General features: G+C 39.6%; 1 protein-coding gene across 2 annotated transcripts in view; it reads right to left on the bottom strand.

Moving 5' to 3' along the window:
- The window catches only part of CHAT (choline O-acetyltransferase), a 29,888-nt gene extending 17,020 nt beyond the window's left edge, over positions 1 to 12,868 (bottom strand). The window contains exons 1-6 of one of the 2 annotated variants that reach the window (XM_063338982.1): positions 12,802 to 12,868; positions 10,531 to 10,718; positions 8,241 to 8,359; positions 6,721 to 6,774; positions 3,877 to 4,057; positions 2,718 to 2,895 (exon numbers count right to left, since the gene is read on the bottom strand). In XM_063338982.1, the coding sequence (XP_063195052.1) occupies positions 2,718 to 2,895; positions 3,877 to 4,057; positions 6,721 to 6,774; positions 8,241 to 8,359; positions 10,531 to 10,718; positions 12,802 to 12,868 (787 nt within the window). Of the gene's footprint in view, positions 1 to 2,717; positions 2,896 to 3,876; positions 4,058 to 6,720; positions 6,775 to 8,240; positions 8,360 to 10,530; positions 10,723 to 12,801 lie in introns of both variants that reach the window. The other variant, XM_063338981.1, reaches the window with a different exon arrangement.
- Positions 12,869 to 13,216: the final 348 nt, after the last annotated feature.

The following is a 13,216-nucleotide window of genomic DNA, read 5'->3' as shown; positions in this document are numbered from 1 at the left end:
CCAGTTCCTACAAAGACTTGAGCCGAGAGATTGTAATTGATGGGGCACGCAGATAGGCTGAGCTTTCTGCTAGTGATCTGTGCTGCTCTACAACATGTGAAACACTGATGTCCTTATGACTTGTTTTCAAAAGCATTCAGAAGCTTTATAAGGGAGAAGACATGTCCCTGTCCTCTTGGCTGTAAAGCTCTTCTTGTATCTGACACTTGCAGGGCTGACTGTAACTGTGGTATTTATTCCATTGATGGTCTGGGTATATCAATGCAAAGGCTGAAAAGATCCTTGTGAATGGAAGTTGCCCCGTACACATCAGCTGTTGGTATTTGCGGACAGGCATCTTCAAGGAAAAACTGGTTGGATAGTGATTTACAAACTGCTCACAACTTGCTCAGCATTCTGCTTTATGTTATCTGATAGGTTTAAGTATATTTCATTGTGACTGCTGCCCACAGATCTTTGACAGATATGAAGCCCTTATTCTGACATATGGCTTCAGGGTATCTTGAGTCTAGGTATTAGGGTGAATAAAATTAAGCTCTGCTAGAAACAGAAAAGTAGGGGAAAGATGCCCTTACTGAAAGAAACAGACATGTCCAGACAGCTGATCAAACACTGAAACAATTATCATATAAAGCAGGCAATGAACTGCACAAGAACTCAGGAACCATGACTTGGAATGGAAAATAAATATTTCCAGAAGAGCTGCAACAGAGGAGAAGTGTGAGAACAAGCCTAAAGCCCTGCAAGACATTTCCTTTCCTTCTTTCCTTCTTTCCTTCTTTCCTTCTTTCCTTCTTTCGCACACAATTGCATTGAATTGGCCAGTCAGCTTTTGGTTAGTTGGGGTTTTTGGGTTTTGCTTTAAAAAGGAAAATATGAGAAGACAGTTCTGAATCAAATTCGGAAATAGTGTACGTAGAACAGTAGCCCCTATAGCAGTAAGAATTTGCTTCCTCTGCTTAGAAGAGTGAATTTGTTCTGGAGCCTGAATGCAGTTAAAATACTGAACGTGTTTATAAATCAGTGACTACAATTTCTTTGAAATTTTCTAACCTAGAAGACCTATCCTCTACTTGTGTTTCTATACAGGCTCATGCATATATCTCCTTCATAACCTCTGCAGAGTGCTGTATAGGTCTTCTCTGTCCCAGAGGATCCTCTCTTTCCCTGCCCAGTACAGAACCATTGTGGAGTGACCTCCTCCTCCTCACACTGCCTCACTAGAGGCTTTTCTCTTCCTCTCTTAGTTATTCACCACAGATAAGAAAGAAAAAAGGGCTGTTAATACTCATGTATCCATGTGTAACAGCAATGCATTATACTATATAGGGGAACTGTGCTAATATGAGTTGTCTAGGATGGGATCCCTCCTCTAAATTAGACAAGGCTCACATCACGGTGCTGTGATATTTGCTAGTGCAGAATCTGCTTTTTTCAGTTGCATAACTGAGTTTGTTTACTTCCTCATTAAAATTTTGGCAAATGCCAGGCAATCCAGGAATACCATAGAGGTGTTTTTGTTGTAGTTTTTGTTGATTTATCTTTTTTTCTTTAGAATGGTGTAGATTTGTATAGATGATTTTGCTGCAGCTTTCAAGGTATTCACTCTTTAACTTAAAAGCGTGGCGTGAAAATAAATGATTAAGTGTTTAACTCATTTTCATTAAACTAAGGAATCATTTTTCCTCCTGCTTCAAAAAGAAAAGACAGGGAGGGGAAAGCCTGAGGATGAGAGTGATACCATGTAATAATGCTGTAATAATGACCAGGACTCTATGTGTGTATCTATATAAAGTTATTATAGCCACAGATAAACTTGAATAAGAAAAGGGAAGATCTTCCTTGGGATGGTAAACATATTTTGAGACTATTGGCAACTCTTGTATTTTCCAGGGCATTGGTAAAACAGCAATATTTTCTGTAGCATTGCTGAATTGTGGATAAAGAGATGAATTAACATTTTTTTCAAGGTGGGGAAATGAATCCCCAATTCACCTAACATGGCAAAAAGAGACCATTTACATTACTTAGCTTTAAGGTAAAGTATCTAAGGTGTGAAGTGATAGAGGTGACTAATCCCAGCCTTTATTTTCATCTGTTTTAAAGTTAGGCGTTTGAGTCCAGAATCCAAGACAGCTAAGTGCTGCCTGTTGTTGGAAGAGAGAGAGAACTATCCCCAGATAATAACTGGTGCCACCTTTCCTAGATATTTACTTAAGATTTGGATGACTCAGCCCTGGTACTTTCTGTTTTTCTCCATTGACTAGAGAGAGTACATAGCTAGATTCAATAGGTGTTTAACTTGTAGATGCCTCTGTTAGATTAGATGAAAAATGTCTAATAGTTGCCATAAGCTAAGAGGATACATCATTCCTATTGGTACAAAATGGATATGAAGAAGGAGACAAATCACAAAATCTGATGTAATGTAATTTATGTGATGAAAGACAGAGAATGGAGTGAGAGCTATTTACCTGGCGAAACACTTAAACATACCCAGACAGAGGGTCAAACCGTATCTGCTGCTTTCCTGGTAACACATATCTGAACACTTACGAGTACTGAGTTTCCTCCTGCTAGAAAAATTCAGCAGTGAGGTTGCACATTCAGTCCTATATTTGCTGTAACGTTCACTCCCAGCAAAGAAAGGCAATGATGGTGAGGAGGAAGAGAAGGAAGATGATGAAGAAAAAAAAGCTGGGATTGCTGCTGCTAACCTTTCATAAGGATCGTCCTGGCCTCTGCCCACTCTGTTCTTCCGTCTGTTGTCAGCAGGCCAATTGGAGGCAGCATTTCCTCTTCATTCTCTGCCATTTTGGCTATCTTTCGTAACTGAGTGAAAAGATCTCCCTCACTGAGACGACGGAAATTAATGACAACATCCAAAACAAAAAACTGCAAAAAAATGACAGAATTCAGAACAGTCACAGATGGGTTGGACCCTTACTGGTCCAACATTGTGCGTTTGCCTGGGTGATGGTTAGATGATGAAGTCCTGCCTGGAGAGCCAGGTGTGCAGGCAATGGAGCTCAAAAACACTGGAGACTGGCCCAGGGCTCACCCCTCCTGTGTTTTTACACCAGTGTAATGCCAGTTGCTACAGGGGACCTATAGTGTGTGTTGGGTCAAATAAAACATAGGTTATTTGAATAAGCTTAAAAAAACCTAAAGAGATAAAATCAGGTAGTATGTAAATAATTTCCATGGTATTATTTGTTTAAAAATGACCGAGAGAATCTAGAGAACTTCCCATTGGGGTGAAGAACAGGACTTCCTGGAAAAGGGACCTCTGGGATCTACCCCTTCACTCCAAGGGGGCCTGCAGGCACGGCTCCAGTACTACAAATAGTTGAGCTGGGCTATAAGGTACTCTGACCAGCCAATATACTCCGCTGCTCAACAGCATTTATTGGGTGGGGCAAATTCACTCTAACGCTTCAGTATTTCTGCCTGCATCCATGCTAACTTCTTCAGGCATAGCTTAGGCCCCCTTACATGGGATGGTAGTATATATGCCATGTGTTGTGCTTGACTGTCAAGAGAAGAGCATTTCCAGCAAATGCACTCTAATAAGGCTTTTTTTTCTCTGTGGTTTCATCTCTGTTTAATAAACATTTTTGTTTGAATGAGAAAGCAAATGAATTCTGCCACAATTCTCCTTTCTGCATCATTGTACGTAGAACATAATGTGGGCTAAGGATAAAAGTGCTGCGGAAGCACCTTCTGGAAATACTGACAGCAAATGCTTGGTAAGAAGTGAGCTCATGTGTAGCATGCAAATTGTGTTTCTGAACAGTGATTAGATTAGGCTCTTTTTGAGTGAATTTAAGCAAGTTAAGAAATATAGAAAGGTATAAAAAAAGAACACCCATTTACCTGATTGTTACAAGCAACAATGATGTGCTCTGGTTCTGGCATTACGCTGCTTTTCTGGGCCACGAGGGTATCTTTGGTATGTCCTGGAAGACGATAGGAAGAAAAGAGTCCATAGTATTGCTTCATACAGAGAGGATGACCAGACAGCTGTCCACGAGCAAAATCAACAGGTAAAGCATGGCTGGAGAGAGAGAAGGAGAAAAACAAAGCCAGAGGAAAAGAGGGGAGAGAGAGACAGAAAGGAAAAGAAATCTAATCTGTCCTTTGTTCTGTTACAATTAGATCAGATATAACACAAATTGAATAATAAAATGAGATTACAGTATAAGGGAAATAGATGAATTCCCATACCAAAGTTAAATACATCATTCCTGGCAGCTTCATGCATACTCGTTAAGCAATTGCATTATCATCTAGTGGAAATGGAAAGAATAGCAGGTCACAAGCAGCTTTGCAATGTGCGTGGAAAGCCTGCCTAGATGGGACCCTGGAAACTTGCCAGGATGAAAGTCAGCAGAAAGCTGGAAAAGACATAGCACCTTGAAAAAAGTACTGATAAAATTCATGGCAAATCACAGTGGCCCTGTACTGTGCGCAGTGGTTACAGGGTGGGTGAGAGGGCCTTGCCTGATGAACAGGATCAGCTGGGGCAATACAGAGGGCATTTCTGTTTTCCACAGAGCCTTACTTATGTGCTAATCCTTACTTAGACTTACAGGGGAATAAGTGCTGAAAACCTATTCCCCTTTTATTGGAAGGCATATGAACACACTACCTCTGAAAAGGCTTCTTTAGTGGCCACAAAAAAAAGAGAAGTTATCACAATTACGATTATGGATTGTAAAACATCCTGCTGGCACTGCAGCAGGAAATAATGGTGCTGTCGCTTGGGAGAGGCTGCAGAGACTACAGGAGGAAGAAGATCCTGTGGTGCAGAGGTTTCCCCTCAGCAAAAGAGGACTAAGCTTCCAGCCTGACAGAGAGGGGCAGGGGCAAAGAAACACACAAGGAGGGTTACTGTCATACAGCTGATATGGGGTAACGTTTTATGCTAGTTTATCTTGTTTAACTGTCTCTTTAGAACTGTTGCAGTTCTAAACCAGGGATATTCACTTTAGTTCCTGACTCTCAGATTCTCTGTGTCACTTATTTCCTTGTACAGATGCTTAATTTTTTTTGTTCCTTATCAGCAAAGCAGGGTTATTTGTGTTCTCCTACATTTTGCATGATGCAAAAATCCTTAAGTTTAGCAGAGTTTTAAAGAGCATCTATGATGATCAAAAATATTGGAATAGCATGGTATATTTATATAAGACAATCTGTAATTATAGCAGTTAAGAAAGGGGTCATTAACCCTGATAGCACCAGAAAATCTCGTACTGATTTAGATGTCTGTGTAGATCGTACAACTCTTATGTGAGCAAGTTAGGTTTTGTTTGAAATATTTAGTCTTGGCATCGGGATGGAATATCTGCACAGTTTAGTTACTAAACACATGGGTTTGGGCTGGAATATTGTGCATCTGTATGTGGGATGATCAAGAGAAGCTAGCAGTATACTCGCTGGTACAAGTCCTTAACAGCAACAAGAAACTGAAAATGTTACAGTTATGGTGTCATCATAATGATACAGGAGGGGTGATACGCAAACAGTAAAAATATTGAAGACACAGTGAGGAGTTAAATGATTATTGATTTAAGGCAAGCAAATGTGATCACAGGAGTCTTTGGATCTAAAGTAGCGAGGTCAGAATATTAAGAATGTAAATTGTCCTTTGTCTGAGCAATGTGGTTTCTTTAGCTCATCTCAGATGGTGTCATATAAAGATGCAACAAACTACATTAGTATGCAATAGTACTTCACAGCAAGTCAGTGCTGGTGTATGCAGTCACATGGCATATCTTGGACAAAGGCACGTGTTCTTAAATAAGTACCTCTCCTATACTTTCTGAGTAGCTGTCAGACTTTTGAAGTGAAAAATCAAACAGCCCCTTCCTGTTTCTTTTATCTAATTTAGAGATAATAGGGACTTTGTTGTTTGAATATGGACTTTGTCTTCCTCATCCAAATAAGCATTGGTTAAAGCATATCACATAGGTCTCTTGTATTTCCAGACAGGAAAATGACCCCTTCCCCACTAGGGTGTGGTATCTGTTGTGCTTGGCTCTGCACTGTTGCTATTGTTTCGGGAATAGTGATTTCAGCAATAAACTTGGAACATACTAGGTGAGGTTAAGAAGTGCTACAAAAAATGCTGTTATGAGCTACCTCATACATGACCATGAATCATGGATTTCCCCCATGTTTATATAGAGAAAGTAACAATGGCATAAGCAACTTATTTTTACTAGCCACTGAACCAGCCTGTGTGTGATGAGGCTTCCTTCTCCTGGTAGGATGTGTTATTTCTTTTTTGGTGGGAGGAAGGCCAGGGGGCTGATGTTCTCAATGGAGGGTGCAGTACGTGAAGGGGGTGCAGCACCCTGGCAGGGGTCTGGTGCTGGGGAAGGTGTGCCGGCTGTGTAACCGCAGTGCTGCTGCTCTTTGGGTCTGGGGACCACAGACTTCCTCAATAGCTCTCTTCAGTAGATTGTGTGTGGCCTTTGGGCTGCACTGCATGTGCAAGAGTGTTGACTACCAGGCATCAAAACCTGTTAGATTGCAGTAATAAAGCAGAAAGTGCATAAAAAATTGCTGGAGCGCTTGCCCTGAAGCATGATGGAGCCCCGGCCCTGCCAAATGGTGGAGAGGTGCAATGCAGCCTGACTTTGGGCACGTTAGAGCACCCTTGAATCAGAAGCCCTGCAGATAATCAAGCAGCAGCTCTCCTTCCAAGCTACTTACGTGTCCAGTAAGGCTTTATAGTCTTGCACTCCTGAAATGAGATTGGCAGCAAACCTGCAAGTAGCAGATAGAAGTGACATCAGTCTTTTGTCATTCAGCAACACTGGGCTGTTTCTGAGAGACAGAAGAGAGCCTGAATGATTGATGACACAGCATGAGGAGAGAAAGTCTTCTGGCTTGGCAAGAAGAGCCCCCCACCCCCACCCAAAATCTGAATTAATTCATGTCAAGAGAAATATGAAATCCTAGAGATGGTCCCTTCAAATGGTTAAACAGACTACCACAGGAGGAAGGCTGAAAGCATTTATTTAGAGAATGAGAGCAGAGGCTGAATATTTAATAGGATCCTTAACATGGGTTTCAATATCAATACTCATAAGCTGTCCAATTTATTAGAGTACTTCCTGTCCTAAGCAGATACTCTTTCTGCAGAGCTGTGGACAGGTGTATTATTTCCTGACACTGCCCATTTGCACTGTGTCTGAATGGGAGGCTCTAAGAAAAATATTTCCTCGTTAAAGCACATACATTAGAAAATGCAAAGTGGAGGTTTTTCGAAAGCTGTGTGCACAATAAATTTGGTCAGTAATGAATGGAAGCATTTATAGTTATGTTTAAAGTAAAAAGACACATTGTCTATGCAAAATGTTAAAATAATACATATGCAAAATGTTAAAATAATACATATTGACTTAAAGGTTCTGGCTGTTTTATAATAGCATAAATTCACATGCAGTTAATTCTTTCAGTAATGAGCAGCTAGAGAGTACTAAAAGCAAAGAGGAAAATTGTACTATATGAAGGTAGATTTGATCTGGTTTACTGTTTTAAAAGGAGAAAATGTTTTGGCAAAGGCTGAAGAACGGAATCCCATTTTAAGGGTGTCTGGAGAGGTATACTCTGTGCTTGGCTGCCTGTTTACCTTTTCACTTTTTAAATTATTGTAATTGCCCGCAAGAGCTCAAAGGAGAAAGGTCAGTTCAGGGCTGGGAAGGATGGGACTGAAGGAACAGTGAAGAACAGTGTTCTTGGAGAGGAATGGTTTCTGAATTCTTATTCTTAGATCCCCTGGGTTTCTGGTGCCCTTTTGGGCACCTGAGAGGGACAATTTAATGCCAGCACGGCCTTTTCAGGTTGCAGGCTGGATATGAGTCATAGTGATAGCATGTAAAAGATTGTTTTTCTTTAAACAATGTGTCAGAAATTAGTATTTTTTGTTTCCATCACAAAATGGTTTACTTGAATTACACAATGAAAAGATTTGCAAATATTCCTTTAAAAAATATAAATCCTATGGCATTTTGTTTTCATGCAATAAATGTAATAGCAATGCCACTTTTATTTCTGAATATCAGTATGAGTAACTCCAGAAACACTGCCCTCAGTCAGCAGGCCTAGTAGGAAATCATTTAATGGTTACAGCCCTTATTTTTTAATGAAAGTTGATTGTCTTTTTGCAAAAGCAGTACAGTTAAAATATCCTTTCATTTAGCAAAAGCTGCAAAGTCGTAGTACATTACCTCAGCTGGTCATTTACATCCTTGAAATACTGACGAGCAAAGATTATTGCTGGGCTGGAATTGACTGGAAGAGCTAGCCGGTTGTTGAGGTACATGTCATCCAGCCAGTAGTTAAACACCTGAAGGAAGGGAACATGAAATCTTAAAGCTATGAACAACATGCAGAAAGGCAATCCGGGCGTGAGGGGGTAGTGCTTGGTGCTTCTGGTGTCAGGCGTGGGCTCTGATTAATGGAGCCACTGAGCATTTTCAGTCTGGGATCTGTGACCTCAGCTCAGCTGAAATCAGCCGCAATTCCATAATCCTGTTTTTCAATCAATGGCAATTTGCAGTGTGTTCCATTAAAAAGTAAACAAGACCCATATTGTGGTGGTTTGGGTATTTTCTTGTTTGCTTCTCTCTGCAACAAAAAAATGTTGGAGTACAACATGCAAACTGCTGACGCTTGAATAGTAATTGAGATATATTTAAGAGATGGACAGAATTTTATTCGTGATGGCTTTCCTCAGGGGGCTGCACATATTTGTCAATTTGCCAAGATGCTCTGTTGCTAGCCATCAGACACTGTCCTGTAGCAAGATAGAGTGGGAAAAGAATGTCCCGAGTCTAATGGTTCAGTCCTTCACATACTGGCATGTGGATAGGGCCCCTGGGGAACTCCCTCTGTGTCCACTGACACAAATACAGATTACTGATGCTTGACCCAGACAGACACACGTATTAAATTTCTAACCATTTTTATTGAAAACACAGATATACGGTAACCACGTTCCTGTATGTCTGAGCAGAGCTTGAAGAGTCATTATTTGGAAAATTGAGGCTTTCATAAAATGATCAAATGGTCTTTCTGAGTTTAGCAGGCATGCTTTGCATATAGTAACTATAAACAACAAAATTATGCAAAAAGAATTATGAATGCATGCATCAGTTGAAAAAGTTTTCCTCTGAGATATTTCATTGCTGTTAGAACAGATGCTTCCCCCACAGTCTCTGGAGTCTTCAGGAGAACAGGCTAGAGCTGTACTCCTGGCAAGTTAAATTCTAAATCAAAACATTTCTTGTTTATCTTAAGAATCAGGTATTTAATTTTAATAACCAGTATTTAAAGTTGAGATGTTTCAGAAAACGCTTGTACATCCTTCCTCTGTAATTTTCATGCTGTAAGTGGTTAAATGAACAGTAGTCTCCTGGAACACTATTTGTTATCAGGAACACTAAGCGATGGTTAATTTAGCCACCAAACCCAGGAAATTCTATGATCAGAATATAACAATTATAAGTTCAGAAATTAAGCACTGCTTTTAAAATAAAAGCACTGCCAGTACTGTAGCCTTTTTTTTTTTTTTGTGCCTATAGCAGCAATTTGATGGAGTTTTCTTGCGGGTCACACAACTGAAAAGTTAAGGGAGAACCACACTTCACTGACATCAGTAGCAAGTCTGCAGGATTTCCCTGAATCCATGAAACCATTCAGTGTTGCTCTGTCTTCCTGGGATGGAAGGACTTCAATAAAATCAGTGTCTCTACTTTTCAGCTGCCATATTCTAACATGGTTAATGCAGGCAGGATGACCTATGACTTTGTGGAATGATAGAATCTATTTTATCTAGGCCTTATTTAATTTTCCTGTCTTGGGAAGCAGAAAGCTGGACTTTTTTAAAGGCTGAGGTCTCGGCATGGTCTGTGTGATAGATATATATTTATATGTATACATATTCATACATATTCAAAGTAAATTCAAAGTAAATACTTCAGGGTAACTACATTGGTATGGTGTGACAATGAATGGCAAATAATAGTTTAATTAAAAAAGAGTAATTCCTATCCTAAAGTATTTAATTCCAGAATAATTTGACTGAATCAGAGCTTCAGCTAGATGGGCATGCAAGGCACTTTTTATAGCCCTATCAGAAAGCATTTTTCATTTTAATAAAAACTCTAAATCCTGTTACAAAAGTGAAAGGAAGAAATTACATCCAAAAAGGATGTAATGTAGTGCTTCCTATAAGTAGAGCTGACACCTGTGTGCATGCACTTGAGGTGCATGAATTCTCTCATTTATGTCAACAAACTGTTGATCTGAAAACGTAATGACATGGATTTTGACATGGTTTGAAAATTGTAGCTTAATATGTCTGAAATACCCATTCCCTTTGGTAGAATCTGATGTCACCCCTGTTTGCATTGACCCACTGAAAGAAAGCAGCAATCACATATAGAACATCACAAAGAGTTTGTAAATGATCATCATCTACCACAGAAATTATTTTTCTAATCTGCATTTGCTTACCCAGTTAGTTGTCTTTTCCCTTCTTTCCTCGAGGATTTGCTGCAAGGATTCTCCCACACCTCCTGCAATTCCAAACTGTTCCACGATGACCTCGGTCTTTCTAAATTGCTCCTCTGGCACCAAGTGTTTCATGCACTGTAAGTACATGCGTAAGGTCTGTTGCAGTGGTGGGACTGGAAGTTTTGGCACTGCCTAGTCATTAAAAAAAAAAGAGATTAGCAAGTAATTCTACTTGTTTCCAAACTGCCCTCTTTTTTCTCTTTTTTTTTTCTTCTTTTTTTTTTTTTTATCTGTTTCTGATTAATATATTGCATCCCTTCCTTAATCCATTTATTCTGTTTTAGCAATTGAGATGCCTGATTACTGCAAATTAAATTGTGTGACTCCAGCAGACTCTCATTAGGTCTTAAAGTGCCTGGATTTTAGAACATAGTATGCAGTTGTATGCAATACTGAAGCAGTGGTAGCTCTCCAGTAACTCTATTTGTAGGCCTTTGGCCAATGAGGATTCCAAATGGATAGGTGAGGAAACTAGTGGAAAACAGGAGAATATTCCTTGGTAAAAATTCTAGAAATCCTAGGACAAACAGGCAGATAGTCAGGATGCAAGCACATAGTCTGAGCTAGACTCTAGGAAATTTTCAAACACATTAGAGTATAATAAAATAATGCATTAAGAGAAGGTATTTCAATAGGAAAGAAGTGCATTTAGCTTGTGATTATTAAAACCGTGGGTTAATACTTGTCTGATAGGTAATATGACTGGTTATAAAATTGCAGAAATAGAAAATGTGCAGGTCTACCTGTTTATTAGCACTGACTACATACAGTTTTACCCTGCCAAATGTCTGCTGTCAGCCAGTCTGGAGCCCTCCTAGAAGGCTTGATAAAACATTTCTGCTTATACTTGCTTTATTCTTATCCTGCTTGGAGCAGGAAACCAATAGTATCTGGGAAGAAAACAATTTCATGCTGTCCATGCAATTAAGCTTCCTTTAGTTTTTAATGTTGAATTAACCAAGTGAAGTGTAATTAGTCACTTAAAAGCCAGAGGAATTACGGGGGCAGTGGGAAAATCAAGCAAGGAGGTAATCCACAAAAGACGGAAAATTCAAGAGGCTGTGATGCTCTAGACATGGTTCCTCAGGGAGGTGAACATGTCTCCCAGTGGAGAAACTGTCATCTAATTCACCTGTGCATGTTCATTAGTGGTTAGTGTAGACCATAAACTTTTGGAGGGTTTATTTCTCTAATTTAATATTTTGCCTGTCTCCTAAAGCAGATAAAGTTCAGATTTTTTTACTAGCTCTTGATGTAAAGACATTCATTTTCACAGGATCGCAGGACCATAGTGTGAGAGATGTCTAGCAGTCACTTAGTCCCACCTGCTGCTCAGAGGAAGGCTAGCTGCAAACTCCTTTGTTAGTGCATGCAGGGAAGGAGGGGGGCGAAGTGCTCTGAACAGAAGGCAGGGAGCGGGTGTCCTCTGAGCTCAAATACCAGCTCTGCCTTTTGACATCCAGCGAAAAGTCAGTGCTGCATTATGTTTCCCTATCTAGAAACCAAAGATTTCAGATACTCCTAAGAAGTGTCACAGGATTACCTGTTATTAATGGAAATGCAAATCTAATTTAGCCTGTAATGCACCCTGGATCTCAGAAATAAAAGAATGGTAATTCTACAGTTTCAAGCTATGTTTAGTCAGGGCATATCTCTTCTGTCATTGATTTCTTGGTCAGTGGAAATAGATGTGCCAAATAGTATTTCTTTCAGATACCTGGCTTTGTCCCCATCTTTCTGGGTAAGGTTACAGTACAGTTCATGACTCTGCTTAGGAAAAAAGCTTTAAACCCAAGGGATTGATTACTTACAGGCATAAACATCTGTCATCTTTTCAACCAGCTTGAAAATGAATCATATGTGATAGTTTGATAGTTCTCTACTATTAAGAAATAATTATATGCCATCTCGGACTGTGTAGTAATGCATCTGCTGTTGTGTAATAATATTTTGCTTACTGGAATTCTTCACAGGATGTTTGAAGGAGTGATTTGGATGTGAGAAGCACTAATGTTAGATCACAGTTCCTGATTATAAGCTGCTGCAGCCTAACTAGTGTTCCCTGAAATGAAGAAATGAGCTCTGGAACAGAGGTTGGTTTACAATCACTATATTAATTTACATTAGTTTACAGCATTAAAAGCTGTTAAGTCATCTATCTTCAACCTTTTGTTTTTCTTTTTTTCTTTCTGTTTTCCCGGAAATAGTCACTTACTGTCTCATCTTTACTGCATGTGTCTTTCTCTTTCTTCTGCATGTTTTTTTCTAGGACAGGCATTCCTGCATTTCTTTTGATATCTTTTGTTGAGTACAGAAATTGAAGCCACTTGGGGGCACTTATGGAGCCTCACGCCTCAGTTCTGGAAATAGAAAAGATTTAAAGTCCAGTCAGTACCCATTATTTACTACCACAATGTACATGGGGAGTATTCCCTGCGCAAGCACACACAAAAGCTTCAGAATGCAAAACTGAAGAGAAATAGGAGTACAACATTCAAAAGTAGCCGAACTGAGCCCTGTGGAGATTGCTTTGACATTCTGTTTGTCTCATTTTGCTATAAATTTCTTTGTCCAGAACTATCTGATGCACATAAATGGTTCCTTCTCAACATGGTTTATTTTGTCA

Source organism: Chroicocephalus ridibundus, chromosome 6 (genome assembly GCF_963924245.1).
Source record: "Chroicocephalus ridibundus chromosome 6, bChrRid1.1, whole genome shotgun sequence".
NCBI classification, from domain to species: domain Eukaryota; kingdom Metazoa; phylum Chordata; class Aves; order Charadriiformes; family Laridae; genus Chroicocephalus; species Chroicocephalus ridibundus.
This window is presented reverse-complemented; position numbering and strand designations above follow the sequence as displayed.